Source organism: Orcinus orca, chromosome 1 (assembly GCF_937001465.1).
Source record: "Orcinus orca chromosome 1, mOrcOrc1.1, whole genome shotgun sequence".
Classification (NCBI taxonomy): domain Eukaryota; kingdom Metazoa; phylum Chordata; class Mammalia; order Artiodactyla; family Delphinidae; genus Orcinus; species Orcinus orca.
The window spans coordinates 187,983,047-188,009,083 of NC_064559.1; the positions used below are offsets into that span (position 1 = coordinate 187,983,047).

General features: G+C 45.5%; 1 protein-coding gene and 1 non-coding gene across 2 annotated transcripts; one reads left to right on the forward strand and one right to left on the reverse strand.

Annotated features, from left to right (window-relative positions):
• Positions 1-16,317: 16,317 nt before the first annotated feature.
• On the forward strand, positions 16,318-16,389 carry TRNAR-UCU (transfer RNA arginine (anticodon UCU)). The gene has a single exon. It is a non-coding gene; the product is annotated as a tRNA-Arg (tRNA).
• Positions 16,390-24,101: 7,712 nt separating this feature from the next.
• On the reverse strand, positions 24,102-24,707 carry LOC101281957 (voltage-dependent calcium channel gamma-like subunit). Its single transcript, XM_033421759.1, has one exon. The coding sequence runs from the start codon at positions 24,705-24,707 to the stop codon at positions 24,102-24,104; it is 606 nt and encodes a 201-aa protein (XP_033277650.1).
• Positions 24,708-26,037: the final 1,330 nt, after the last annotated feature.

A 26,037-nucleotide genomic window follows, 5' to 3' on the forward strand; every position in this document is an offset into this window, starting at 1 on the left:
CGCCCAGGTCGGCCACCGTGAAGGGGTCTTGGCAGTCCTGCCAGGACAGGGGAAGAGGGAGGGAAGCCTGGGAAGTGGGTTATCTCAGCTAATCCTCACAATAACTCTTAAGTCCCATCTTAAAGATGGAGAAATGAAGGCTCAGAAAGAGGAAGTCAGGGACTTCCTTGGTGGCGCAGTGGTTAAGAATCCGCCTACCAGTGCAGGGGACACGGGTTCGATCTCTGGTCCAAGAAGATCCCATATGCTTCGGAGCAACTAAGCCCGTGCGCCACAACCACTGAGCCCACGCGCCTAGAGCCTGTGCTCCTCAACAAGAGAAGCCACCGCAATGAGGAGCCCGTGCACCCCAACAAAGAGTAGCCCCCCTCACCACAACTAGAGAAAGCCCAAGCGCAGCAACGAAGACCCACTAAAGCTAAAAATAAATAAAATTTAAAAAATAAAAAAAAGAAACAGGAAGTCACTGGCTCAAGGTCACACAGCAAGTACATGACAAAGACAGAATCTGAGCCCAGGTCTCCCAAGTCCAGGGAGCTTTGCTTTTAACCACTTTTCTCTACTCCCTTTCGACTTACGCCCCTCTCCTCAGTAGGAAGGAGAAGTCTGTTGGGCCAGGGAAGGCTCTAGGTTACTTATTCTATAATCATTCAACAAAGATTTCTCCAGCACCTACTCTGTGCCAGGCTCTAGCTTGGGTGCTGGGGAAACAGCAGTGAACAGTCCAAACCCAAATCCCTGCCCTGTGAAGCTCCTACACAACGGAATCAGAGGGAGACAAGTAGGACCTCATGCAACATGTGCTCGTTAAGCAACTACCATGTGCCAGGCACTGTGCCGAGGGTGGGGGGTGGTGTGGGCAGAAGTACTGTATAAATTATTCCCATTTCGCAGATGTGGCCACTGAGGCTCCGAGGGCAGGTGTACCTCACCCAAGTTCTCACCGTTGGGAAGCAGCACAGTTGAGACTCAATCCCAAGAATGAATGGCTTCAGCTGAGACCTGAATGTCAGTCTGTTTTTTTTTTTCTTTTTTGCGGTATGCGGGCCTCTCACTGTTGTGGCCTCTCCCGTTGCGGAGCACAGGCTCCGGACGCGCAGGCTCAGCGGCCATGGCTCACGGGCCTAGCCGCTCCACGGCATGTGGGATCTTCCCGGACTGGGGCACGAACCCGCGTCCCCTGCATTGGCAGGTGGACTCTCAACCACTGTGCCACCAGGGAAGCCCCATCAGTCTGTTTTGAGATATGGTCTATTTTTTTCCCTTCTTCTCTCCTCCTCATTGATGCCAGTGGCTATTTCTGTAATTTATGCCCTTGGGGGAGGTATGTGGCCAAGGCAGAAGGAGCCTGCAAGTCTTTCTGACTTTCTTGGGGGAGCTTAGCCCTTGATGGAAGAGGTTGCTGAGTTGCAAAAAGAGTGTCTTAGTCACCCTGATAGATGGAAAAGTGAGCCTGTCTGTGTCACTCAGTGTCCGGTCACGTCCCTCCTCCCTGGCCGCACCCTCCCTGTACATGTGAGCTGCTGAGGTCACTGTGACCTGCTGGCCCTTTCAGGCTGAAGCCACCACTTTGGGGCTGCCTTGCCCCTGGAATGCCAGCTGACACTCCCCGCAGGCTTACACCCCACCTCTGTGCTGTGACCAGAGCCTCCTGGCCTGTTCCAGGAAGGCAGTTCATCAAGGAGCCGGCTCCTGCCCTGACTCTTCTCTTCTGCCAGCCCTGCCTGGGCGGCAGGGTGGGCAGGACCCAAGGATGGCAGAGATGGCAAGTCTCTTATGTCTGGGTGGCAAAGAAGTGAGTCTCTACTCAGAAAATAACCTGCTGCGTGACTTGGACAGTATTCTTCCTTTCCTCCTGTGTGCCAAGTGACCTGGTGTAGCAGAGGTGTTAATCTCCTGGGCTTGAAATCACCCTGGCTTACTACTCACTAACTGTGGGGCCGTGGGCAAATTACCTGACAGCTCTGAGCCTCAGTTCCCTCCTCTGAGAAATGAGGGGCAGTGACCTCAAGTGGCAGTGATGAGGATTAAGTGAGATAATGTACATGAAGTGCTTCACTATTACTGTTGGCATTTGTGCTTGCCTTTCTGTCCCTATGAATTGTCCCCACCACATTATGATAGCTTGAAGACAGGGAACACATCTTCTGCATTTCTGGGTCTCCAGTGATGCACACTAGTATAAGACTTGGCACAGAATTTGCTTCAGTGAATATTTGTAGAATAAGTAAATATAGGATGTCACAGCTAAACACTTAAGATCTAGGATATATATCAAAGTCTGTCAGCTTCTACAACCTGTTCAGGATCAAGAAGAGAAAAAATCAATGGGACAGAACGGACAGACCAGAAACAAAGCTCAGAACAAAAGAATTTAACACATTACCAGGGACTTGCCTGGTGGTGCTGTGGTTAAGAATCCGCCTGCCAATGCAGGGGACACAGGTTCGAGCCCTGGTCTGGGAAGATCCCACATGCCGCGGAGCAACTAAACCTGTGCAGCACAACTACAGAGCCCACGTGCCACAACTACTGAAGCCTGCCCACTCTAGGGCCGTCGTGCCAAAACTACTGAGCCCGTGTGCTGCAACTACTAGAGCCCATGCTCCGCAACAAGAGGAGCCACCGCAGTGAGAAGCCCATGCACCGCAACAAAGAGTAGCCCCCGCTCACCACAACTAGAGAAAGCCCATGTGCAGCAGTGAAGACCCAAAGCTGCCAAAAATAAATAAAAAAATTTTAAAAATTGTTTAAAAAAATCACCAATCATTGAAAAAAACAAAAAAAAAATTTATAGAACAAATGGTGTTCGGGTAGCAGGTGAGCAATTTGGAAAATAAAATGTATTTAGAACCTCACTTCTAACCGATATAAACATGACATGATTTAAAGTGTCAAATATATGCTTTTAAACAATCCATAAAACACATTAAAATATAGTCAATTATGTATCATATCTTTGGGAGGGAGGATGATGTTTTAAGCTTGGATGTGACCAAAGAGATCATAGTGTAAACATTGAGATTTGATGGCATCTGATTTATAAATTATGTACATTCATAAACTCAGAACTCATTCTTTCTAGGAATCAGGAGACCTGCGACATGGTGCTGACATGGAGATTAGCTAACAGGGCCGTGTGACTTGAGTAAGTCTGCCTTCTCAGGTTTTGAGTCTCTCAACTGTAAAATCCAAGAAGCAGTGTAATGAGACAATTTAAGGTCTTCATCTGAATTCCATCTCTGATCAAATTAATTTACCTTTTTTTTTTTTCTTTTTTGCGGTACGCGGGCCTCTCACTGTTGTGGCCTCTCCCACTGCGGAGCACAGTCTCCGGACGCGCAGCCTCAGCGGCCACGGCCCACGGGCCCAGCCGCTCCGCGGCATGTGGGATCCTCCCGGACTGGGGCACAAACCCACGTCCCCTGCATCGGCAGGCGGACTCTCAACCACTGCGCCACAAGGGAAGCCCTATTTTACCTTTTTGATCCTCTATGTCCTCATCTGAAAAATGGAAATAATATTAGGATAGGACACTAGGGCTATTTTGAGGACTGAATGAGACAACCAAATAAAGATCTTAGCTTAAACCCTGTTGGTTTAAATTACTGGGATCTGAGGACCTGGCCTCTAAAGGCTGGTACACAGTTTAGTACAAGCAGGTGCTCCGCAGATGGCTCTGACAGCCCTACCTTTCTCTGAGAGCTGGGAATTGCTCGTGCAGAGGTCAGGTGAGTACATGACTCTCAGCACAGCCTGCCTGATCATATGCACATTTCTTCTGGAACATTCATAGTTTGACCCTATGGACTCGGAATGGGATTGAAATGCAGGGTGCGACCTTGGTGAATAACTGGGGTTAGGTCCTATTAGATCCTGGGATGGCCATGTGGTTAAATGCCAAGATACCTCAGGTTTTCTTTAACTGTGCTGTTAAAGGCCATGAAGCTTCATGCCGCGCACATTCTCTTGCCTTAAATGCATCAAAACCATCTGGTTTGTAGCAAGTCTAGAATCAAAGAAAGATAAGTCAGACCCAACATTTCTATGAGCCCTGCAGTTGGGTTAATGAATATTTATGGAACTCCTACCAAGCATTGCATAGTTTCACTGTTTCTTATAGTTCTCACGACAACCCCATGAAGCACTAATTACCATCTCTATTTTTTAAAGTTAATTTTTATTGGAGTATAGTTGATTTACAGTGTTGTGTACCATCTCTGTTTTACAGATGAGAAATCAGAGGCTCACAGATGTTTAAAAAAAATTCCTGGGCTTCCCTGGTGGCGCAGTGGTTGAGAGTCTGCCTGCCGACGCAGGGGACACGGGTTCGTGCCCCGGTCCGGGAAGATCCCACATGCCGCGGAGCGGCTGCACCCGTGAGCCATGGTCGCTGAGCCTGCGCGTCCGGAGCCTGTGCTCCGCAATGGGAGAGACCACAACAGTGAGAGGCCTGCGTACCACAAAAAAAAAAAAAAAAAAAAAATTCCTAAAAACTTTTTTAAAAAACAACAGCAAAAAATTCCTGAGGTTCTCAGTAAGTGGCAGAGCTGGATTCAAACACAGGTCTGTATGATTCCAGACCCCAGGCTTCTTCCATTACTAGTTAAAATAGTCACTGAATAGTCACAACATTGCAAAGTGAATATTATTATGTTGGTTTTACAGATGGAAACCTGAAGGTCAGAGAGAAGCAGGACCTCACCAAACAAAATGGCTTCCAGAACTCACAGAAGTCATCTCGAAGGATGACCTCAGATCTGGGTCTGATGGAGACCAGGGCAAACAGCCAGTCTTGGGGGAATATAATGGCCTCTTCTGTCCTTGCCAGTCTCCCCCTTCCCACCACACAACCAACCTCAGAAGACTCTCCAGTCCCACCCAGCCCACTTATGACATCCCTCTCTGTTCCAAACCTTTGCAGAAGTTTCCTTCTGCCTGAAACCCTTTCCCTCCAGCCTGCTAACCTACTGTTCATCTCCAATGATGTCCAACTCAAATGGCTCTGGGTGGTAGTCATTAGAGCTGTCCATCGGCTATTGGCAATTCTCTTGTAATTGGTAAAATTACACTTCCCCACTGAATCAATCCATTTAAGCTAAGTTATGCCCCAATAACAAAGCAGGCCCAGATCATACAAGTTCATAACTATAAAGATTTGTTTCTCACTCATCTTATGCTCCCATGTGGGTCAGCTCTGGCTCTGTTCCATCATTCCAGGATTCAGGCTGAAGGAGCAGACCCTCATGGCACATTTCTACTAAAAATCAGTCGCTAAAGCAAGTCCCATGGCCAAGCCTGATGTCAGTGGGGAGAGGATAACAGGGAGAGACAGCAAACATTTTGGCAATAATACAGTCTATCACAGCCTCCCATCCCTTGAAGTTATGTATGGCCATGTGACTTGCTTCATGTAATGAAATGTGAGCTAAAGCAATACCTCACTTCCAGTAGGGAGCTTTAAGAGCCAGTGTGAAGCGTCGTCTTTTCTTCTATATGAGCAATCAGTAGATGGTGGCTACTCCATCAGCCTGGGTCCCAGAGTGAGGACAGTGTAGAGCAGAGCCCCCAGCCAACCCTTCCTGGATATATAGTTTGAGGAAATAACAACCTTATTGTTTAAGTACTGAGGTTTGAAGGTTGTTTGTTACTGCAGCCTAAGCTAGACTGTCCAGCTCAATACACACCTCCTTTCGAAGACTTCACTGTGCTGACAGAGGACAGTGGGAGGTGCTCAGAACTGCACAGGGATTGACCAGTCAGGAAGCTGCTGATTTTTAAGGGGGACTAAAATACCACCGGAAATGTGACAAGGTTAAGAACATGGTATTTACAGAATTACTATTCAGAAATGTACAATGCATTTTTCATTCATTCATATATTAATCAATTCATTCAATAAATATTTATCAAGCACTTACCATGGGCCTGGGACAGTGTAGGCATTGAGGATACAGCAGTGAACAAACCAACATCTCCTCCTTCATGGAACTCACATTGGAGTAGTTGGAAAAGATGCATTGATAAGTCACTTGTGGGAGTGGTAAGCATGCTTGAACATGGGTAATGGCAGGGCTTTTCCTCTGTAGCTGCAAGTGAGGGGAGGAGCTGAACTGTTCAGAACAGGAGAGGGAGAGCTGTGGGGAACCCCAGAGAAGGTGGAGAACAAGGGCACCTAGTGTCACAAATAGTCCCTATGCACTAGATACATAGGGAATAGTAACATGAGGGACGATATGGACCAGATCTTCAGCATTTTTCAAAATTCTCTTGACAAATCAAGACCTAAAAAACAAATAAACAAAAACAAAACAAACCCTCCCACTTCATTTTAGACCTAACATCTTTTTGCACTGGCTTGTGGAGGACTCTCTGTAAATACATAACTGAGCAGGACCCTATGGGGCCTTACTGGGATGGACCCCTCCCCCATATCCTCTGTTGTTGCTCCTCTCTGAAGTACCCAGAGAGTATTTCATGCATATTTCCTGAGTTTTTCAGATGCCAAAACCACCACCAAATGGAAGAAATTAACTGCTTGATGATCACAAGCACGTAGTTCCCAGACCTTCTGGCGCCTAAGGATTGGTCACCATCAGCCAATCAGAGCATGAGCTGATCACATACCCTGGGATGCCCCTCCCTCACCTGGCCTTTAAAAATGCTTTGCTGAAACCCTTTAAGGAGTTTGGGTTTTGGGGGGGCATGAGCCACCCGTTCTCCTTGCATGGCCCTGCAATAAACCTTTCTCTGCTCCAAACTTCATTGTTTCCGTATTGTTTGGCCTTGCTGTGCATCAGGCACATGAACTTGTGTTCAATAACAAATAATTTGACCAATCAGGGGATTTCAAGGTGCAGAGTTGGTTTTCCATCCCTCCATGATCAACCACCCACTGAACAGGTGGCCAAAACCAGGATACGGGTTTCACTATGCCTATCTCCTTACTCCCCATCCAGGTGTCCATGGCAATCGTCCTCTGGCCACAGCCAAGTTTACTGTACTTTCAGGGAAGGTTAGTACCTGTTCATAGTTTAAATACCCGGTCCATTCAAAGAGATACCACTTCACATGCATTAGGATGGCTATTACCAAAAAAATAAAAAAGTGTTGGTGAGGATGTGGAGAAACTGGAACCCTTGTCTATTGCTGTCAGGGATGTAAAATGGGGCAGCCACTGTGTAAAAAAATTATGGCAGTTCCTAAAAAAATTTAAACACAGAATTATCATATGATTTGGCAATTCCTAAGTATATATCCAAAAAGAAATTGAAAGCAGGACTCAAACAGACATTTGTATGCCTATGCTCATAGCAGCATTATTCACAATAGCTAAAAGTCCATCAATGCATATGTCCATCAACAAATGAATGGATAAACAAAATGTGGTATATCCGTGCAGTGGAATATTATTCACCTGTAAAAAGGAAAAAAGGAATAAAGCACTGACACATGGATGAACCTCGAAGACATTCTGCTCAGTGAAATAAGCCAGACACAAAAGGACAAATATTGTACGATTCAACTTATAGGAAGTACCCAGATTAGTCAAGTTCATAGAGACAGCAAGTAAAATGGTGGCTACCAAGGGCTAGATGGGGACAGCATGGAAGGGACTGGAGAATGGGGAGCGATGGTTTATCCAGTACAGAGTTTCAGTTTGGGATGACAGAAAAGTTCTGGAGGCGGATGGGTTGATGGTTGCACAACAATGTGAGTGTACTTAATAACATTGAATCGTACACTCAAGGGTTAAAGTGGTAAATTTTATGTTATACATATTTTACCACAATTAAAAAAAAACAGAACTCTGATCCATTTGGGACCACTGGGCAGAGAGAAGATCTTACTGAGGGCAGCTTCGCATGCTACCTCTATCCTCCTGCCTCAGACTGACTCCTGGGTTCTTACTCCCCACCACCAGCTTCAGCTATTGGTGGCAGCAGGAAGGGGCGGGAGAGCCCCGTTCCCCACTGATCAAGTCCATCAGTGATTGGTGATTTCCCACCCAATGGTTCAAGACCTGTTGGGATCCCAGATTCAGCAAATGCAATTCCAAATGTTTTAGGGTCAGCCAAATAGGGACTAACTCCCCCTCGGTTCCGGACTATAGTTTGCTTTTGGTTCCAGTGAACCAAAAGTCATGAGCTACAAGGAATGCTTTAGTCCCGGCTAATTACAATGCAAACTGCTACCCACATTTTCTTATTCTTGTCTGAAGGTGGGGGTCTTCAGTCACCTAATAGCATCCAATCCCCAGAGCTGGTGTAGTCCACATGGCCATAGAAGCCAACAAAGGTTCTTACCCACCACCCACAGCCAAACCCCTGCTGCAGCAACCAGGTGACTGGGTGGGGGAGGGGGAAGAGGGCTACCTCCCTTTCACTGTTTCACTCAGAGTCGAAGTTCAGGCCTGTGGTGACATCGCAGATCCCCCATGTCCCTGAACTGGGACACTGATGTGCAAGCCCTTGGAAGGCAGCGTGGACACAGAGCACTTAGCCAGCATGATGACTAAACCAGAGGGAGCTGAGGGCGAATGTTTCACCACCACATACTTATCCAGCAGAAAGACATCTCCAACAAAGGGCCTTGAGACCACATAATTCTCTCCATCATAGATCTTCAACTGACTTCACAGAAGAGGTGCAGCAGCCCTTGCAAAAGATGCATAACAGCAATAGCCACTCACAGTATTTTGATTCCATGTGCTTCCCCTGCAGAAGGGAAATTGTCACTTGACAGTGACAGGGGATCTTAAGCCACATGTAGGGGCTTTCCTATAACAGTTACTTGTGTTCTCTCAGCTTCAGTTTCCCCATCTGCAAAATAGGGGTAAATAAAAGTTACCTGGCAGGTAGGCAGGTGCTTTTAATCATAGAAACTTAGAATCACGGAAGCTTTCTGCCAGCAAGGACCTTGGAGGGGTGGGGGCAGTCCCTGGGACATCAGCCACTCCTCCCAGACCAGGAATTCCCTCTCCAACTTCCTTTCCACATGTTCATCTAGCTGACTTTATTTGCACATTCCTGAAGACAGAGAGCTCGCTCCCTTTCAGTTCTTGAACAGCAACTCTGACTGATAGCAGTTTATTTCGACCTCCCACTTCTTGCTTCTAGCTCTGCTCTTTGAAACCACACAGTACAAATCAGTCTAAATTCTCTTCCCCATGACAAGCCTCTGACAATGTGAAGGTCAAGATTGAGTCCACCTCTAGGGAAAATACCTTTAGCTCATTTCACAGATGAGAAAATCGAGGTCCAGAGAGATACTGGGAATTGCTCAAGATCACAAGCCCAAATTCCCACGTGACGGACAGCAGAGCAAGGGTCATCTTGGAGTCTAACTAATACACAACAAGGATGAGGAGGGATTCCCCAGAACCCCACCAGGCTCGAGACCCAGTCCTGGTTAGAGTTAGAGCTACAGTTAATGGTCTCGTGGCCAGAACCCCATTCCTCTTCCTTATCCCTCACAGGGAAATCTTCAAACTGATGGCGCAGTGGTTAAGAATCCGCCTGCCAATGCAGGGGACACGGGTTCGAGCCCTAGTCCGGGAAGATCCCACATGCCTCGGAGCAACTAAGCCCATGTGCCACAACTACTGAGCCTGTGTGTCACAACTACTGAAGCCCACACGCCTAGAGCCCGTGCTCTGCAACGAGAAGCCACTGCAATGAGAAGTCCATGCACCGCAACGAAGAGTAGCCCCTGCTCGCCACAACTAGAGAAAGCCCACACACAGCAACGAAGACCCAACGCAGCCATAAATAAATAAATAAATAAATAAATAATTTTTAAAAAATACCATGCATGTTTTTGTACTTCTACTGCATATGCATATACCCACAAACAATATAGGGTATTATTTTGTGCATTTCAAAAAAACGAACATAAATCGTGTCATACCATATCATTTTGCAACTTGATTTTTTTCAGTCTTCAGTGTGTTTTTATGTTATCCTTATTGGTTTATGTAGCTCTACTTAAGTTATTTCAAATACTATAGGGTAGTCCACTATCTGAACAAACCTCAGGTTATTTACCCATCCTTAACAGAGTGCTGATTAGATCTTTTGCACTTTTTACTATTATGGACAGAGCTGCAATGAACATCCTTGTACATGTCTCCCTGTGCATGTGGGTGAGCTTTCTCTAGGGCAAACATCTATTGATGGAATTGCTCAATCATTGTTCTCATCTTCAAGCTTGCCCAATATTGCCACATTTCCCACCAAAATAATGGCTCCAATATACACTCTTGCTGGAAATATGTGAGTTCCTGTTTCTCCACATCTTACCAACACAAATGTCATTAGCCTTAAAGACTAATTTTTAAGGAATCTATTTCCCAACCTCTATCCCCACTAGTTGTTGAATTTATTATTCCAATTTCTCTATTTTTACTTTTTTACTGTCTCATACATCATTTATTGGAAAAGCATCTCTAAAAATCTCATTTTAATTGTAGATTTGTAGATTTCTCCTAGTCTGTTAATTTTTGCTTTAGTATAATTTGAGGCTACATTATTGGGTCCATAGAGCTTTAGGTTCATTATAACTTCCTGGTGAGTTGTTTATCATTAAATGATTCTCTTATATACCTAACAAAGACTTTTGCCTTAAAATCTATCTCGTTTGTATCGATATTGTCACACCTGCTTTCTTTAGGTTAGTGTCTGCCTATTATGTCTTTTCCACCAGTTTACAGGCATACCTCATTTTCTTTTGCTTTGCTTTATTGTGCTGCACAGATACTGCAGTTTTTTTACAAATTGAAGGTCTGTGGCAACCCCGAGTCAAGCAAGTCTATTGGCACCATTTTCCAACAGCATTTGGTCACTGATGGTTAGCATTTTTTAACAATAAAGTATTTTAAATTAAGGTATGAACACTGTTTTTTAGACATAATGCTATTGCACACAGTAGACTACAGTATAATATAGACATAACTTTCAAATGCACTGGGAAACCAAAAATTTGTGTAGGTCTTTTTTACTGCATATTCACTTTATTGCAGTAGTTAGAACCAAACCTGCAATATCTCTGAGATATGCCTGTACTTTGTTCTTTTGTGTCACTGTGTTTTAGGTGTGACCCTTGCAAATAGTATATAGACATGTCTTTATTAAAAAATCTTATCAGAGAACTCTGGTTAATTAAATGCATTTGCATTTATTGTGATTAATGACAAACATGTATTTATTTCTACTATCTTATATTTTTGTTTCTCATGTGGCTTTATGGAGATTTAATTTCTATACTATAAAACATACCATATTATTTTGCATTTCCATTTCCCACCATTTTTCTTTGATCTTTTTTTGTTTATATATAATGTAATAAACTAAATCAGAAATGAGTTAATGCATGTAAAGTGCTTAGAAAAGAGCCCAGCACAAAGTAAGTGCTCAAAAAAATATATGTATTAGCTACCATTATAACAATTATTGTTATTTATAGATGTTTATTCTATATCAGTCTCTTGGGTGAGGTGGAATGACAGAGAAAATGAATAAAACAAACTGCTTTCCCTCAAGCATCCTGAAATCCAGTGCTAGAGACAGAGATATACAACAAGGAGAGAGGGGAAAGTAATAGGAATGGAAAAATAAATGATGCTCAAAGAGGGTAAATGACTTGCAAAGTTTTGCAGCTGGTAAGTGACAGAACTGGGATTTGAGCTCATTACTATCACATTCCTAAGCCTGAATTCTTAAGACTTAGTTCTTACCTTACTGCTTTGTAATGAACTTATGAGACCATGCATGTAAAGCATTTTGCACATAGTAAAGTCCAGTAACTTACAGATGAGAATGACTGTGATGGTGATGATAGTGACAGTGGTGATGAGGATGATGGCGGTGGTAATGGTAGAGATGGTAATAGTGGGGGTGACTGTGATGAGGATGGTAATGATGATGGTGGCGGTGGGGTACTCATGGGGATGCTATTGATGATGGTGGTGGTGGTGACGGTGATGCTTAGGTTAACCAACCATCCCCTAGTTTGCCCAGGACTGTTCTGGTTTCAGCACCAAAAGTCCTGAATCCCAGGAAATCTCTCAGACCCAGGCAAATCAGGACAGCTGGTCACCTTAGTGATAGCAATGGTGATGATGGAATGTCCAGGAGGCCTTTTAGAAACCATCTAATCCAAGGGATCTAAACTTTTCTTGATCATAGACCATTTTGAGAATCAAGTGAAAGTTATTATTCCTTTCTTCTCTTATCAAAATCTTTTGCAGGCTAAGAATATCTGATCTCCTCCAATCATTCCATTTCTCAGATTGAGAAACTGAGGTCTTTGCCTCAGAGATTTGGTCCCAGCATGGACAGGTCCTCTGCTAACATTGAAGTGTGCAAGGAAGCATCTGAATCTGCTGTCTGACAGCTCAGGGCTGTCCTGATTTTATATTCTATAAGGAAGAGAGGACCTTCTCACTCCTTCATGACCTATCTGAGAGTTGCGTGTGGTCAGATGAAATGATCTTACAAGTCCCTGAGAATAAAACCCAGAGAATAAAACCCAAATGGATTGAACCAGAGCGTGAAGACAGTTTTCTGGATACTAACCCACTCTCCCATGCAAAACGGCTCCTGGGTTAAGTCGAAGTTCGGGTAAATGAAGCCAAATTCATGAACTCATGGAAGCATACAGATTACAGAGAAAGCTGGATGAGTAGAGAAATTAGCCTTACTGGTCTTTCTAAGACTGAGGAGGGATTCCCAGGATGTGGAAACCAGGACTGAATATAACACACTCATGAAAGATCCACAGAGATACAGTGGACACTCTTTTGTGACCTCCCCAGCACCCATTCCCCACCTTCCCTATCATATCAGAATTTTCCAACCATTAGAAGTTGGATAATTCTAATCTCACCTCTGGGTGGGGTGGCAATGAATGACTTACCTGCTTGACCTGGGGGCCACAGATAGAATTCAGGATGTCCATATAGGAAAGTGCTTATATCTTAATTTTCACCAGCCTCTCACTGAAATTTATCATTTTCTTTCATTATAAATATAGGTGGCAAACCACAGTCACATGATCAGTACCTGTGTCTGTCACCAGTGGAAATCACAGATATTCATATCACATTGCAGTGGTTGCAAACCTCTCAAAATATCCTTTACGTTCATTATTACTTCTAAATTAGAGTAATTATTAAACTTGCTGCTGAATACATGTGATCAAAATGTTCTCATCTGCTGCTCCTGCATTGCCAGCCAATATCAGGTAACTCTGTGCCTAGTAGATGTTCAGTCACCAAACAGCTATGTCTCGTGGTCTCATACCAGTGACCCAGGTATGTTAATTGCTTTCCAGGCTCCTTGCCCTACATAGTTTGTTGATCAACAAGTGGAAGGCGGTAAGTCAAAGTTCACCTCACTGTTTAATGTTCTTATTAAAACTGGGTAAGTGTCTCACGTTGATGTGTCATTTTAAAATAAAATTAAAGCTTTGACTTGTTGGTATTTAAAATATCTTATTATATTAAGTATCTATAAAAATACATATATTACCCCATCTTAAGTTTGTTTATTCATTATTTTAATATAATTGGTTACCTTTGTAGTCTTATATATTTTATTTTGTGCATTTAAAACATTCTGAGGAGTCCTTAAGCTTCACCAGACTGTCAGAGGCCCATGGCACAGAAGAGGTTAAGAACCACTGGCTGACCCACCCTCCAATCCTGTTTTTTTATTATTTTATTCCTCTTTTATTTATTCTTCAGAGCATATCTCAGCTTTTAATACACTATATAGTCCATATTTTAAAATCATCTGGGACTTCCCTGGTGGTCCAGCGGTAAAGAATCTGCCTTGCAATGCAGGGGGCGCCGGTTCGATCCCTGGTCAGGGAACTAAGATTTCACATGCTGTGGAGCAACTAAGCCCGCACGCCAAAACTACTGAGCTCGAGCTCCTCAACTAGAGAGCCCGCATGCTGCAAACTACAGAGCCCACGTGCCCTGGAGCCTGCACTCCACAACTAGAGAGAGAAAACCCACACGTCACAACTAGAGAGAAGCCCGTGCACCACAACTAAGACCCGATGCTGCCAAAAATAAATAAATACATCTTAAAAAAATAAAAATAAAATAAAATCATCTGTTCATCTTCACTAGAAAATAAAACCCACGAGGACAGAAAATGAAACCAACATTGGAGAAAGAAGTCAGACCAGTGAGCTGACAAGAAATTAGGCCCTTGGTGACATTGTTAGGCAGCTTGATCAAGCCTCACCTGCTGTGAGATCTACTTCTGCCTTTCTTAGTTGCATGAACAAATAGATTCTCTTTATTTTTTTTTTAACAAATTTGAATTGGCTGTTCAGTTGGCTATAACTAAAAGTATCCTAAGTGACATACAGGCAATAAGCAGAAACACATTTAATTAATTCATACAACAAACATTTAACCAGCCCCTACACTATACCTAGTCACTGGGCATACACGAAGGTTAATAGAACCCTGCCCTCCTGGAACACATCCCTTCCAGTAAGAAAGACAGAAAAGAGCACACGTATCACAATACTGTGTGTGATGGATACACTGGGACAGCACCCTCCTTCCAGTGTGCTCTCCCAGGGCCCCTGGCAGCCAGGACTCAGGGGATTTATGTAAAGGGCAATCAGATTCACTCACGCCAGATTTAGGAAAATGGAAGCGAGATGGAGGCCATCTTCCCGTTGTTTTTGCCATTTCGCCTAGCAGCACAATTGTGGAGACATTTGGTTTTTCAGAAGCACAGTTAGTGACGATGTGGTTTCCCTTGCTTGGTAGACATTGAGAATAAGCCTGGACACTCATTCATTCTGCTGCCAAGGATTATAGCAGGCATGGCTTCGTACCTTAGTGGCAGCTTCTTAGCTGCGGCAGTGATGTGGTTCTGGAGCCTAATCTTTCTAATTAGAGCCGTGCTCTTGATTGTCGAGTTCTGAGAGCTGTTCTCGAAAATTCGAACTGGAGCCTGTTTCTTCAGCTCGCCCCATCATTCTGTGAGCCACTTAGCACCTTGAAAAATCCCTTCCTGCTTAGACTAGCCGGCATGTAACTGAATCCTGATTGAAACACAGTGTGTTCAGTGATATAACTGCATTTTAAATAAGCCTAGAGCGGTCACGGTGATCCAAAGAAAAGCCAGTGATGGAACTAGATTCTGAAGGAAGAGTAAGGGTTGATAAGACAAATAATAGCAGTGGTCATATGAGTTTGAGAATAGACCTAACTGTGAAAAGTAGCACAACAAAGTTTCCAAGAGAAAAAATTAAAGAATATATTTCTGACTTTGGGGGAGGCAAAAGTTTCATCAGCAGGGCAAAATAAGCATCGTAAAAGAAAAAAATAATAAATTGGATTCCATTAAAATTAAGAACTACTGTTCATCAGAAGACAACAGTAAGGGAGTGAAAAGACAAGACAGAGATTGGTGAAGATATTTGCAAAATATATTTGCAAAACGTATGTCAATAAAAGGACGCACTTCTCAAGAAGCGTCTACAAGATGACCCAATTTAAAAATGGGCAATAGAGTTCAACAGATATACAGTGGAATATTATTCAGCCTTTAAAAAGAAGGAAATCTTGCCATCTGTAACAACATGAACAAAATTGGATGTCAATGTGTTAAGTATAATAAGCCAGACAGAAAAAGACAAATATTGTGTGGTACGATATTACTGACATATAAAATCTAAAAAAAAACACAGTCAAACTCATAAAAACAGTCTACAATGGTGATTGTTAGGGGTTGAGGGAGAGGAGAAATAAGGAATGACTGGTCAAAAAGAACAAACTTTCTGTTATAAGATGAATAAGTTCTGAGGATCTAATGTACACTAATGTATGGCATGTGTGGCATGGTGACTATGGTTAATAATACTGTCTTATATACTTGAAATTTGCTAAGAGAGTAGCTCTTAAGCATTCTCATCCCCCCGTCCCCCGCCAAAAGGAACTCTATGAGGTGATGAATGTGTTCAAAAACGTAATTGTGGGAATAGTTTTATAGTGCATATGTATATCAAATCACCACTTCACCAAATGTACTGATACATATTACCAAATGTACCATATGTATATCAATCATCACTTTATCAGATGTATACTTTAAATACATTACAATTTCATTTGCCAATCATACCTCAATAAAGCTGGGGGGAATAAGTTAAACAAGCACTTCACACACACACACACACGCGCACACACACAAAAGGGTATTCAACTGTCCAGTAAGCATATAAAACAGTGCCCAACATCACTGGTCATCAGGGAAATGTAAATTAAGAACATGTGATACTGGGACTTCCCTGACGGTCCAGTGGTTAGGACTCTGTGCTTCTACTGCAGGGGCCCAGGTTCGATCCCTGGTCGAGGAACTAAGATCCCGCATGCCGCGTGGTGCAGCCAAAAAAATATAGATCGCATGATACCACTACACTCCTGCTTCAGACATCAGCTCAAGTAGCACTTCCTCAGTGAAGCCATCCATCCCTTTTCAGGCAGGTTGAATCTTCTTGCTATGGAAGGTCATAGCTCTGGCTACCTTTCCATCATAGCCCTTGACACATTTAGAACTTCACATGTGTTTGTGTGGCTATTGGGTTTATATCCATCTCCTCCATTGGACTATCAGCCCCAGGATGGTAGGCACGATGTCTGCTGCTGACCATTGTGTCCTCAGTGCCTGGAACAAGGCCAGGCACAGGATAGGTGCACAATACATAGTTGGTGAATGGATGAATGAAAAGAGTGAGTGAGTGAAGGAAGGAAAAAGGCATTATTATTGCCATTTTACAGGAGAGGAAACTGAGTCTCCATTTCAAGAAATGTGTCCATTTCAAGAAATGTGTCCAAAGTCACCTTATTCACCTGTAGTCATTATGCACCTACTAGGGAGTGGAGCAGTTGTCCTGCCTTGGTTACAGAATGTTCTAAAGACGCTTAGCTGGGTGGAGGCATCTCACTCAGACTGTGCTGGGTGATCTTAAGAGTTCTCAGAAAAGCCTAAACAGTCCAATAAGATGAGGTCATGGCTCAGCCTGGCCTGTCTCCAGGCACTAGTTAAGATCTTGGGATTCAACTCAGAGAAGAGACCAACCCAGTGCACATTCTGGCTTACTGCCCAGAGGAGAGTTGGCACAGGACGCCATGGTGTTCTGCCCTCTCTCTCTGGGCAGCCAGTGGCACGGTGTAGCCTCATATCAGGGTGGGACATCCACACGTTCACAAACACACAATTTTAGCACCTGCTTCTATGTGTGTATATACCCAAGAGATATGAAAACAGCTATTCAAACAAACACTTGTACATGAGTGCTCATAGCAACATTACTCATAATAGTTAAAAAGTGGAAACGACCCAAATATTCGTAAACAAAATGTGGTGTCTCCACACACTGGAATATCATTCGGCCGTAAAAGAACGACGTACTGATACCGGCTACAACATGGTGAACGCCAACAACACTGTGCTAAGTGAAAGAAGCCGGACACAGAAGGTCGCATATTCCATTTACACGCGATGCCCAGAAGAGGCAAGTCCACAGAGGCAAAGCAGATTAGCGGTGGCCAAGGGCTGAGGGGAGGAGGGAATGAGGAGTGACTGCTTAAGGGGTATGGGGTTCCCTTTTGGGAAAATGCAAATATTCTGGAACTGGATAAAGGTGATGCTTGAGCAACGTTGTGAAAGTATGAAATGACACTGGAGGGTACACCTTAAAATTGTTAATTTCCTGTTAATTTACCTCGATTTTAAAATTTTGTTTTAAATATCTAAAATCTGACCATGGGATTATTAAGGAACAATGCGATGAGTTAATATATTCAAAGCATTCAGAAAAGTGCTTATTTCATGTTATATGCTTAATAAATGATGATGATTAACTACTTAATTATATATTCATTTTAGAGAAGGAGAAACTGAGGCAAAGAATGACAAAGTGACTTGCCCAAGCTCACACAGCTAAAAAAATGGACAAGCCTGGATGAAAATCCAGTCTTGCTTGGCTCCAGAGTCCCAGCTCTTTCTGCAACACAACCCTGTCCCTCCCTGAAGGTTGCTGTATCGACCAGAGTTCCATCAAGAAAACAAAAGCCACTCTAGGCGTTTCAAGCAGGAAGGAATTTAACACAGGGAATTAGATGTTTGCAAAGAAGGTATCAGGAGTAAAGTCAGGAGATGCCACCAGCTTCTAGAGTCAAGAGTCACAGTGTAGCTAGATATGAAGAGTTAGAATGTTGTTGCTGCCACCTGGAGTCGAGAAACTATAGTAAGTCCTGGCCCACATTGCAGTCAATGCTGTCCTGCAGTCCCGAGGCCGAAGACTGGCAGTGGGACGGAGGATGGAGTCATCCAGCTGCTGTAAAAACTTACATCTGCAGAAGGCCACACATCTATCATGGTTGCCAAAGAAGGAAAGATGGATTCTACCCTCTTCCACCTTCTAAATATCATGTGAGCACGTTTCTTCAGGACACTCTGAACTGTACCCATAATCTTGCCAGTAAAAGAGTCTGGAACATCTAGTTCCTGAGCTTAGAGCCCAGGAACCCAGTGAGAACACAGAATGGGGTGGCATGGCCAAGTGCCAACAGTCACGTTCATGCACAGGTTCCAAGGTCAGGCCTACTCTGTGTTCGCCCCTGTGCTAGGCACACCTGTAGGTATCCTTTTACTCTTCCAACTACTACTAGTACTTATTGAGGGCTTATTGTGCCAGGCCCCGTGCTTAGCTCTGGGAATATAGCAGTGAAAGGGCCCAAGGGTGGTGGGGACTCCATCTGGAAGACAGACATGGTCAGACATGGTCAGTCTGGCCACTAGAGGAGCCTTCTGCCAAGGGAAACGTACCCACTCAACACACGTTCATTAAGCACCTATTATATGCAGACTGTGTGAGGTACTGGGGATACAGTGGTGAATACAACAACACGCATGTCCATGTACTTTTCTGTATTCTCCCCCAGGAAGAATCATCCAGTCTAGTAATTGTCCATGTATCTTTTATAAGTGAATGGCTCCAGCCCTGGCGTCTGTCCTAAGCTCGAGACTCTTACATCTAACTGCTGGCTTGGCCTCATCATAATCGTAACAACAATACATATAGTACATACTTGTCCCAAGCACTGTACATAAGTTCACTCACTTCATCCTCATTAATCCTATGAAATGAGTACCATAAGTATTCTCACTTTACAGATGATAAAATTAAGGCATTGGTTTAAAGTAGATTAAAGTAACTTGGCCGTACAGTTACTAAAAGGCCAGAAATCCAGCCCAGTCAGTCTGGCTCCAGAGCCCTTGCTCTCAACCCCTGAACTATGCAGCCTCTCAGTAGCTCCCCTTGGATGTTCCAACATCCCAAACAGAAATCTGATGACCTCTCCTCTCCGAATCCGACTCCAGTTGTCCACGTCGCAATAGATAACATTCACCCAGTTGCTCAGGCCAAAAGCCAGGGCTCATCCTTGATTCTTCTCTTTTATTCACACCCCCATGTCTAACCCGTCAGCAATTTCTGCTGGTTTTACCTCCAAAAAATTTCCCAGCTCAGCTCACACTGCACCATCTCCTGGGCTGTCACACTAGTCATTCACTTCCTTCCCTGTCTACTATGGTCACCTCCCAAATGGTCACCCTGATCCCACTCTGACCTTCTTCCACCCCCTGACATCATACTGTCTTTTAAAACATAAACCAGAGACTTCCCTGGTGGCGCAGTGGTTAAGAATCCACCTGCCAATGCAGGGGACACGGGTTTGAGCCCTGGTCCGGGAAGATCCCACATGCCACGGAGCAACTGAGCCCATGCGCCACAACTACTGAGCCTGCGCTCTAGAGCACACGAGCCACAACTACTGAGCCCGCGTGCCACAACTACTGAAGCCCACGCGCCTCTTAGAGCCCGTGCTCTGCAACAAGAGAAGCCACCACAATGAGAAGCCCACACACCACGACAAAGAGTAGCTCCCGCTCGCTGCAACTAGAGAGAAAGCCCACGCACAGCAACGAAGACCCAACGCAGCCAAAGATAAATAAATTTAAAATTTGTTAAAAATTAGTTCCTTTAAAAAAACCAAAATCTAAAACAAATAATAAAACATAAACCGGTCACGTCACGTCCCTGCTTCAGGGCCTCTGACAGCCTCTCACTGTACTCAGAATAGAATCCGACTCCTTAGCATGGCCTCCAAGGCCCTAACTGATGTGACTCAGCCTGTTTTCCCTCCCCGCTCCACCACCGCCCCAAATCACTCTGCTCCAGCCACACTGTCCTGACGGCTGTTCCTCAAACACTCCAAGCTCCTTCCAACCTCAGGGCCTCTACACCTGCTTGGAATTCTCTTCCCCAGACCCTCCTATGCCTGGCTTCTTCTCCTTCAGGTCTCAGCTCAAATGTCACCCCCTCAAAGAGGTTTCCCCTAGCTCCTTCCTAACCCTGGCTCAGGAAATGTATACATAGTTGGAAAGATAGCTTTCCAACTATCCATCCATTCCTTTACTCTGTTCTGTTTTCATAATGCTTTTTATTTTCTGAAATTACCTGATTTATTAATTTGTTGACCTGTTCGTGTGTTTCCTTAATATTTACTGAGTCCCTACTTCGTGCTGTCACATTGTTGACTTTAAAATAAAACAGTCAGCTATTTTACCAGCAAAAGTGGGTTTATTGGGGAAGAGCAGAGCATTGCAAGTCCAGACAAGCAAGCCACAGCGAAAACCACGGGCAAGTCCAACAAACAAAGGAAAGGAACTTTACCTTATAGAGATAAAGGAGGAAGTTGGAAGGGGTTGTTCTGAACTGAAGTCCATTGGATAAAAGTGAGAGCTCAGGGTGATGATGGTTTCTCATTGGCTGAGTTGCTAGGGTAGTTGATTTCTTGTAGGAGATGCAAGGTGCATCTTTTCCTGTTGGGGCCTGTAATTGATGATTCTTCCCTGTTGAATATTATTCTGTTAGGGTCTGTAATTGACCTGGAGTGGTACTTTGAGAGCTTCCTCTTCTGGCCTCCAGACTTCATTGCAGTGAGGTTTCCTTTATTAATTTTCACACTATGAAGGGCTGTTATCTCCAGCACCAAGAACAGAGCCTACACATGCCCCTTAAATATCTGATGAGAGGATTTGAATTCGTCCAGGCTCTGAGAGAATAGACATTGGTCGGATATCAGGTGTAACTGGAGAATGGGAAGCACCTAACAGAGGACTCGGTCTAGCTTGGGGGTCAGGACAGCTGAGCTAAGACTTGAAGGATTTAGGTGCAGAGAACAGAAAGTAAGTATTCTAGCTAAACAGAAAGGAATCTGTTACAGAGTGTTATGTATTATAAATAATCAGGAGACCTGATTATTTCAAGAGAGCTGCCCCCGGCTCCAGACCCTCCCCACCCCTGCTGAAGCCACCAGGATCAGGGAGCCCCGGCTGCCACCACTGCCTGTCATAGTGGCTCGGCACTGCCATCAGACTCACCACCAGCATCTGCACAGCCCAGCTCCACCTCTCACCCCACCTGAACCTGGTGCCCACATGCTGGAAGTAGCCACAGAAAAAAAACAAACATCTGCAGACATTGCTTGTCTGCAGAAACTCACTTCCACCTTCCAAAAGGTCATGTAAGTGTCTCCAGTTGGCTGAAGCTAAGTCACACGCAGAACTCTAGCTCTAAGTGAAAGGGCATCTGGGAAGTGTGTTTTCAGCATTCTAGTTCCTGCACTAAGGCAGGTCCAGAGAGGAGGGGTGAATGGATATTGAGTGACAGTCCATTGTATGCATCACCGTGTGTATGCATGTGTGTGCCTTGTATGCATGCGTGCATGCGTGCATGTGTGTGACGGGGCACGGTAGGAGGAGGAACAGGCCATCAAGACCAGAGAGAAGGAGGCATTCTCAAAAAGACCATCACTGACCTTTCCTCTGTGAGGACCCGGACCAGAGCTCCTGAGGGCCTTTCAGCCGAGGTAGGAGAACAGGCTTTAACTGTCCAATGGTTTAGTCCTACTTCCTTATTTTACTAATGGGAAAAGCAAAGCCAAAGGAGTTACGTCCTCGCCTAAGGCCACACTGCAAGTCGAGACATTGGCCTACACCCAGCCGGGTCCCTGGGGGTTAAGGTCTGTGTTTTCCCCTTGAGGTGTGACCAGGTTCCCAGGTGGGCGCCCAGCCACAAGGATGCCTGGCTGCACAGCCGTCCCCCTGCTCAGCAGGATTCGTTTCTGGTCTTTCCGGGGCACGCTCCAATGTACTTCAATAACAGCAAACATTTACAGACGCCTCCTCTGAGCCAGGCAGTGTGGCAGGTGGCGGTGGGAGCTGTATCAACACATAGGTTGCGATTCTTCCCTCCAGCAGTCCCTAGCCTTGTGGGCGAGTCGGGTGAATAATCCCGACAGAGTCAGGAGGCCAGAGGGAGGGAGGGGCCACTGAGGGGGCATCCTAACTGCTGTCAATAAGGACACTGAGACTCAGAGAGGATCCCTGACCTGACCAAGGTCACACAGCCCGTAAGTGGCTGAGCCCAGAATTTGAACTCAATATATTTCGTTAATCTGAAACAACAAAACAGTTATTTTACCAGCAAAATGGGTTTATTGGGAAGCAGCAAAGAATTGCAACTATGGTAAACCAGGGGCAAGCCAGGTAAAGGGAAGGAGAGGAAACTTTTATAGAGAGAAGGGGAAGTTGGGAGGGGCTGTTATAAACAAAGTGTCCATTGGAGGAAACTGGGAGTTCAAAGAATAGTGGCTTTTCATTGGCTGAGTTGTGTCAGTCTCTCATTGGCCGAGCTGTTTTCAGTGGAGAAGAAAATCTTTCTTCCTCCTGCTGCAGGTAGTAAAGTAGTTCATTTCCTGCTGGAGATGCAAGGTATGTCTCTTCCCATTGGGAATCAGTATTGATGGAGTGATACCCTTATGAGAGCTCCCCGTTTTGGCTTCCCACTCCATTTTAGTGAGGTTTCCCTTCTTTCATCAATTTTCACAGTTGAATCGAACCCCGTGATTTTAGAATATAGGAGGCAGGTAGCAGAGAGTGTGGACTTAGATGTCACCTAGACCTGTGTCCAAATCCTAGACTCAGCCCCTTACCAGCTGTGTGTGGTGGGTGAGTTATAAACCTCTCCTTGCCTTGGTTTTCTCATACATAAAATGAGGCCATGAATACTTCTTCCTTGTGGAAAAGGTGGGAAGGTTAGGTGAGTTAATGCACGGAAACGGTTGAGCCCGTGCATGTAGGAAATCCTCAGTAAGTGCTAGCTAATGCTAGCTCTGTTTATTCTAAGTCAACCTACCGGCTCCAGGCTGCTCAGGCTATAAGTGTGCGTAGAGGCAAGGTGGCTCTTCTTGGGTCTTCTAAGATGGAGAAGTCACGTCTCTTTTCCAGGCTGACCTTGTATGTAATGAGAATTTAGTGGTTACCAGGGGCTGGGGGTGGGGAGGTATTGGTCAAAGGGTACAAATTCCCAGTTATAAGATTAGCAAGTTTGGAGATCTAATACACAGCTTGGTAATTATAGCTAATGATACTGTATCATATCCTTGAATGTTACTAAGAGAGTAGATCTTAAGTGTTCTCACCATAAAAAAGAAATGATAACTATGTGATGGGATGCAGGTGGTAGCTAATACTATGGTGGTAATCATTTTACAATTTATAAATGTGTCAGATCGACACATGCACCTTGAACCGACACAACGTTATGTGTCAATTATATCTCAGTGAAGCTGGAAAAATAAAATAAAACTTAACCTTGCCCAAAAGAGGTCTGACCTTTGCTCTCACCTTCTGGACGGTAATCTTTGTTTGCCTGGGGGGTCTGGGACTAGCCAGATAGTAACAATGTGATTTTTCTTAAAAATATGTTTCTTCTTGTAAAATCAACGTCCTAATAACTTGGCTAAGCCGGTGCAGCTGGACTGCAGCTGGTGGCACGGAGCCAGCTGCACCCCAGGGTTGGTGGACCAGCTGCAAAGGCCCCTGGGCCACTGGCCCAACCAGCCAAAGGCTAAGAGGTGGCAGTTTTAATGTCACACGTTGGAAAAGTGCCATCTTGACCACACTTTCTGGCAGCATTCGATATTCTCAGAGGGGGGCCTAAAATTTTGCAGGCAAGCCCCACGGATGGGTGACGCTGTTGAAGTGGGTGATGCCGTGGATGGCGTTCAGGAAAAAGAGGAAGGAGGCCGTGAACTTGCCCCAGAACATCAGGGTGAGGCCGATGAGCGTGACCTGGTTCCCGAGAAGGATCAGGAAGCTCAGGAGACCCCCGAAGGAGAAGATGAATGAGACAAGGAAGAGGGTGGAGCCCAGGGCCCACTCGCGCCATGAATGGGGGTCCTCACACATCTGGGACACCATAAGGAGCTCCAGGACCAAGATGGCAACCCCCACGGCCAAGGTGGCTACGCTGTGGGCCACGGCCATGCCTGAGGCCAGCCTGGGCACGTGGGCCTGACTCAGGTCTTGGAGACAGTGCAGCCCAGTCTGGTTGGAGGCCGTGCAGAAGCGCCACAGCCGGAAGAGGCAGTTGTCGGCCAGGAGCCAGTGGTCATCACAGATGGAGATGGAGGAGAGGACCACAGACAGAGGGGCACACAAGATGATGAGGGCCCGGATGAAGGATTCAAAGAAGGGCCGGTGGGGCCTCCTTTGGGCCAGCAGCCTCTGGGCTTGCAGGCAAAGCCTGCAAGGACCGTCCATTCGGGAGATGAGGAGGCGAGCTGGTGGGATGCAGCCACTAAAGGAAGCTCCCCCACAGGGCAGTGGTCCTGCCAGGGTGCTGACTTCCCTTTGCAGAGCCTCACGCCTGAGGAGAGGGGTGGGAAGGGGTCAGTTCTCAAACAAACACCTTGCACCCCTCTGCACGCTACCGAGGGCTGTCATCCTGTGCGGGGGCTTGGCCGTGTGCTCCTGCCCGGCTCCCTCACACCTCTCTGCTCAGTAACAATGTGATTTAGGATGGGGGCTGGCCATACCAGAAAGACCAACGGCATGACTTAGGGTGCGGGCTTTGGGTCACACAGTATCCATTGACCAATCAGTCATCAATCAATCAATCAGTCATGCCTACCCAGTGGAGGCCCAATCAAAACTCTGAATGCCGGAGGCTCAGGTGAGCTGCCCTTGTTGGCAGCGCTCTGTGCACATTGTCGCTCATGGATGCAGGGAAATGAACACACCCTGACTTCACGTGGACAGGACAGCGGAAGCTCAGCAGCTGATGTGTCCCCAGACTCCACTCTATTCCTGTCTTCTCTTGGCTGGTTTGACTCTGTCATTTCCCTGTAATAAACTGTAACGGTGAGTAGAATAGCTTTCACTGAGTTCTGTGAGTTCTCCTAGTGAATGATCAAACTTAAGGGCAATTAAGTGAACCTGAACCTGCAATTGGTGTCAGAAGTGACGGTGGTCTTGTGGCCTATGTCGTCTTTAAACTGTACAGTTGACTAAACTCTCACACACTGGCATGTTGAACAAATGAATAAGTGAGTGGGTTGTCCTAAATTGCTCACAGTCAAAGTCAAACAAGTACCCTAAGCCTCTGGGGTAGGGACTCTTTTTTTTTTTTTTTTTTTTGTGGTATGCAGGCCTCTCACTGTCGTGGCCTCTCCCGCTGCGGAGCAACAGGCTCCGGACGCGCAGGCTCAGCGGCCATGGCTCACGGGCCCAGCCGCTCCACGGCATGTGGGATCTTCCTGGACCAGGGCACGAACCCGTGTCCCCTGCATCGGCAGGCAGACTCTCAACCACTGCGCCGCCAGGGAAGCCCTGGGGTAAGGACTCTTATCACCCCTTTCACAGGCAAGGAAGCTGAGGCTCAGAGAGGTGAAGCAAGTGGAGGGGCCAGGATGGGAACCAAACCTTCTGGACTCCAGCTCAGGATCTGACCAGCACAGGGTACCCCCTTCCCCCGACAAGGGCCCTTCCACCCTCACAAGCCAGGACCTCACCAGCCCAGGACCCTCTGGGAAACAGAACAGAGAAGAGCTAAGACAGACCAAGCCTTCAGCCCCAGAGGCATTTCAGAGGA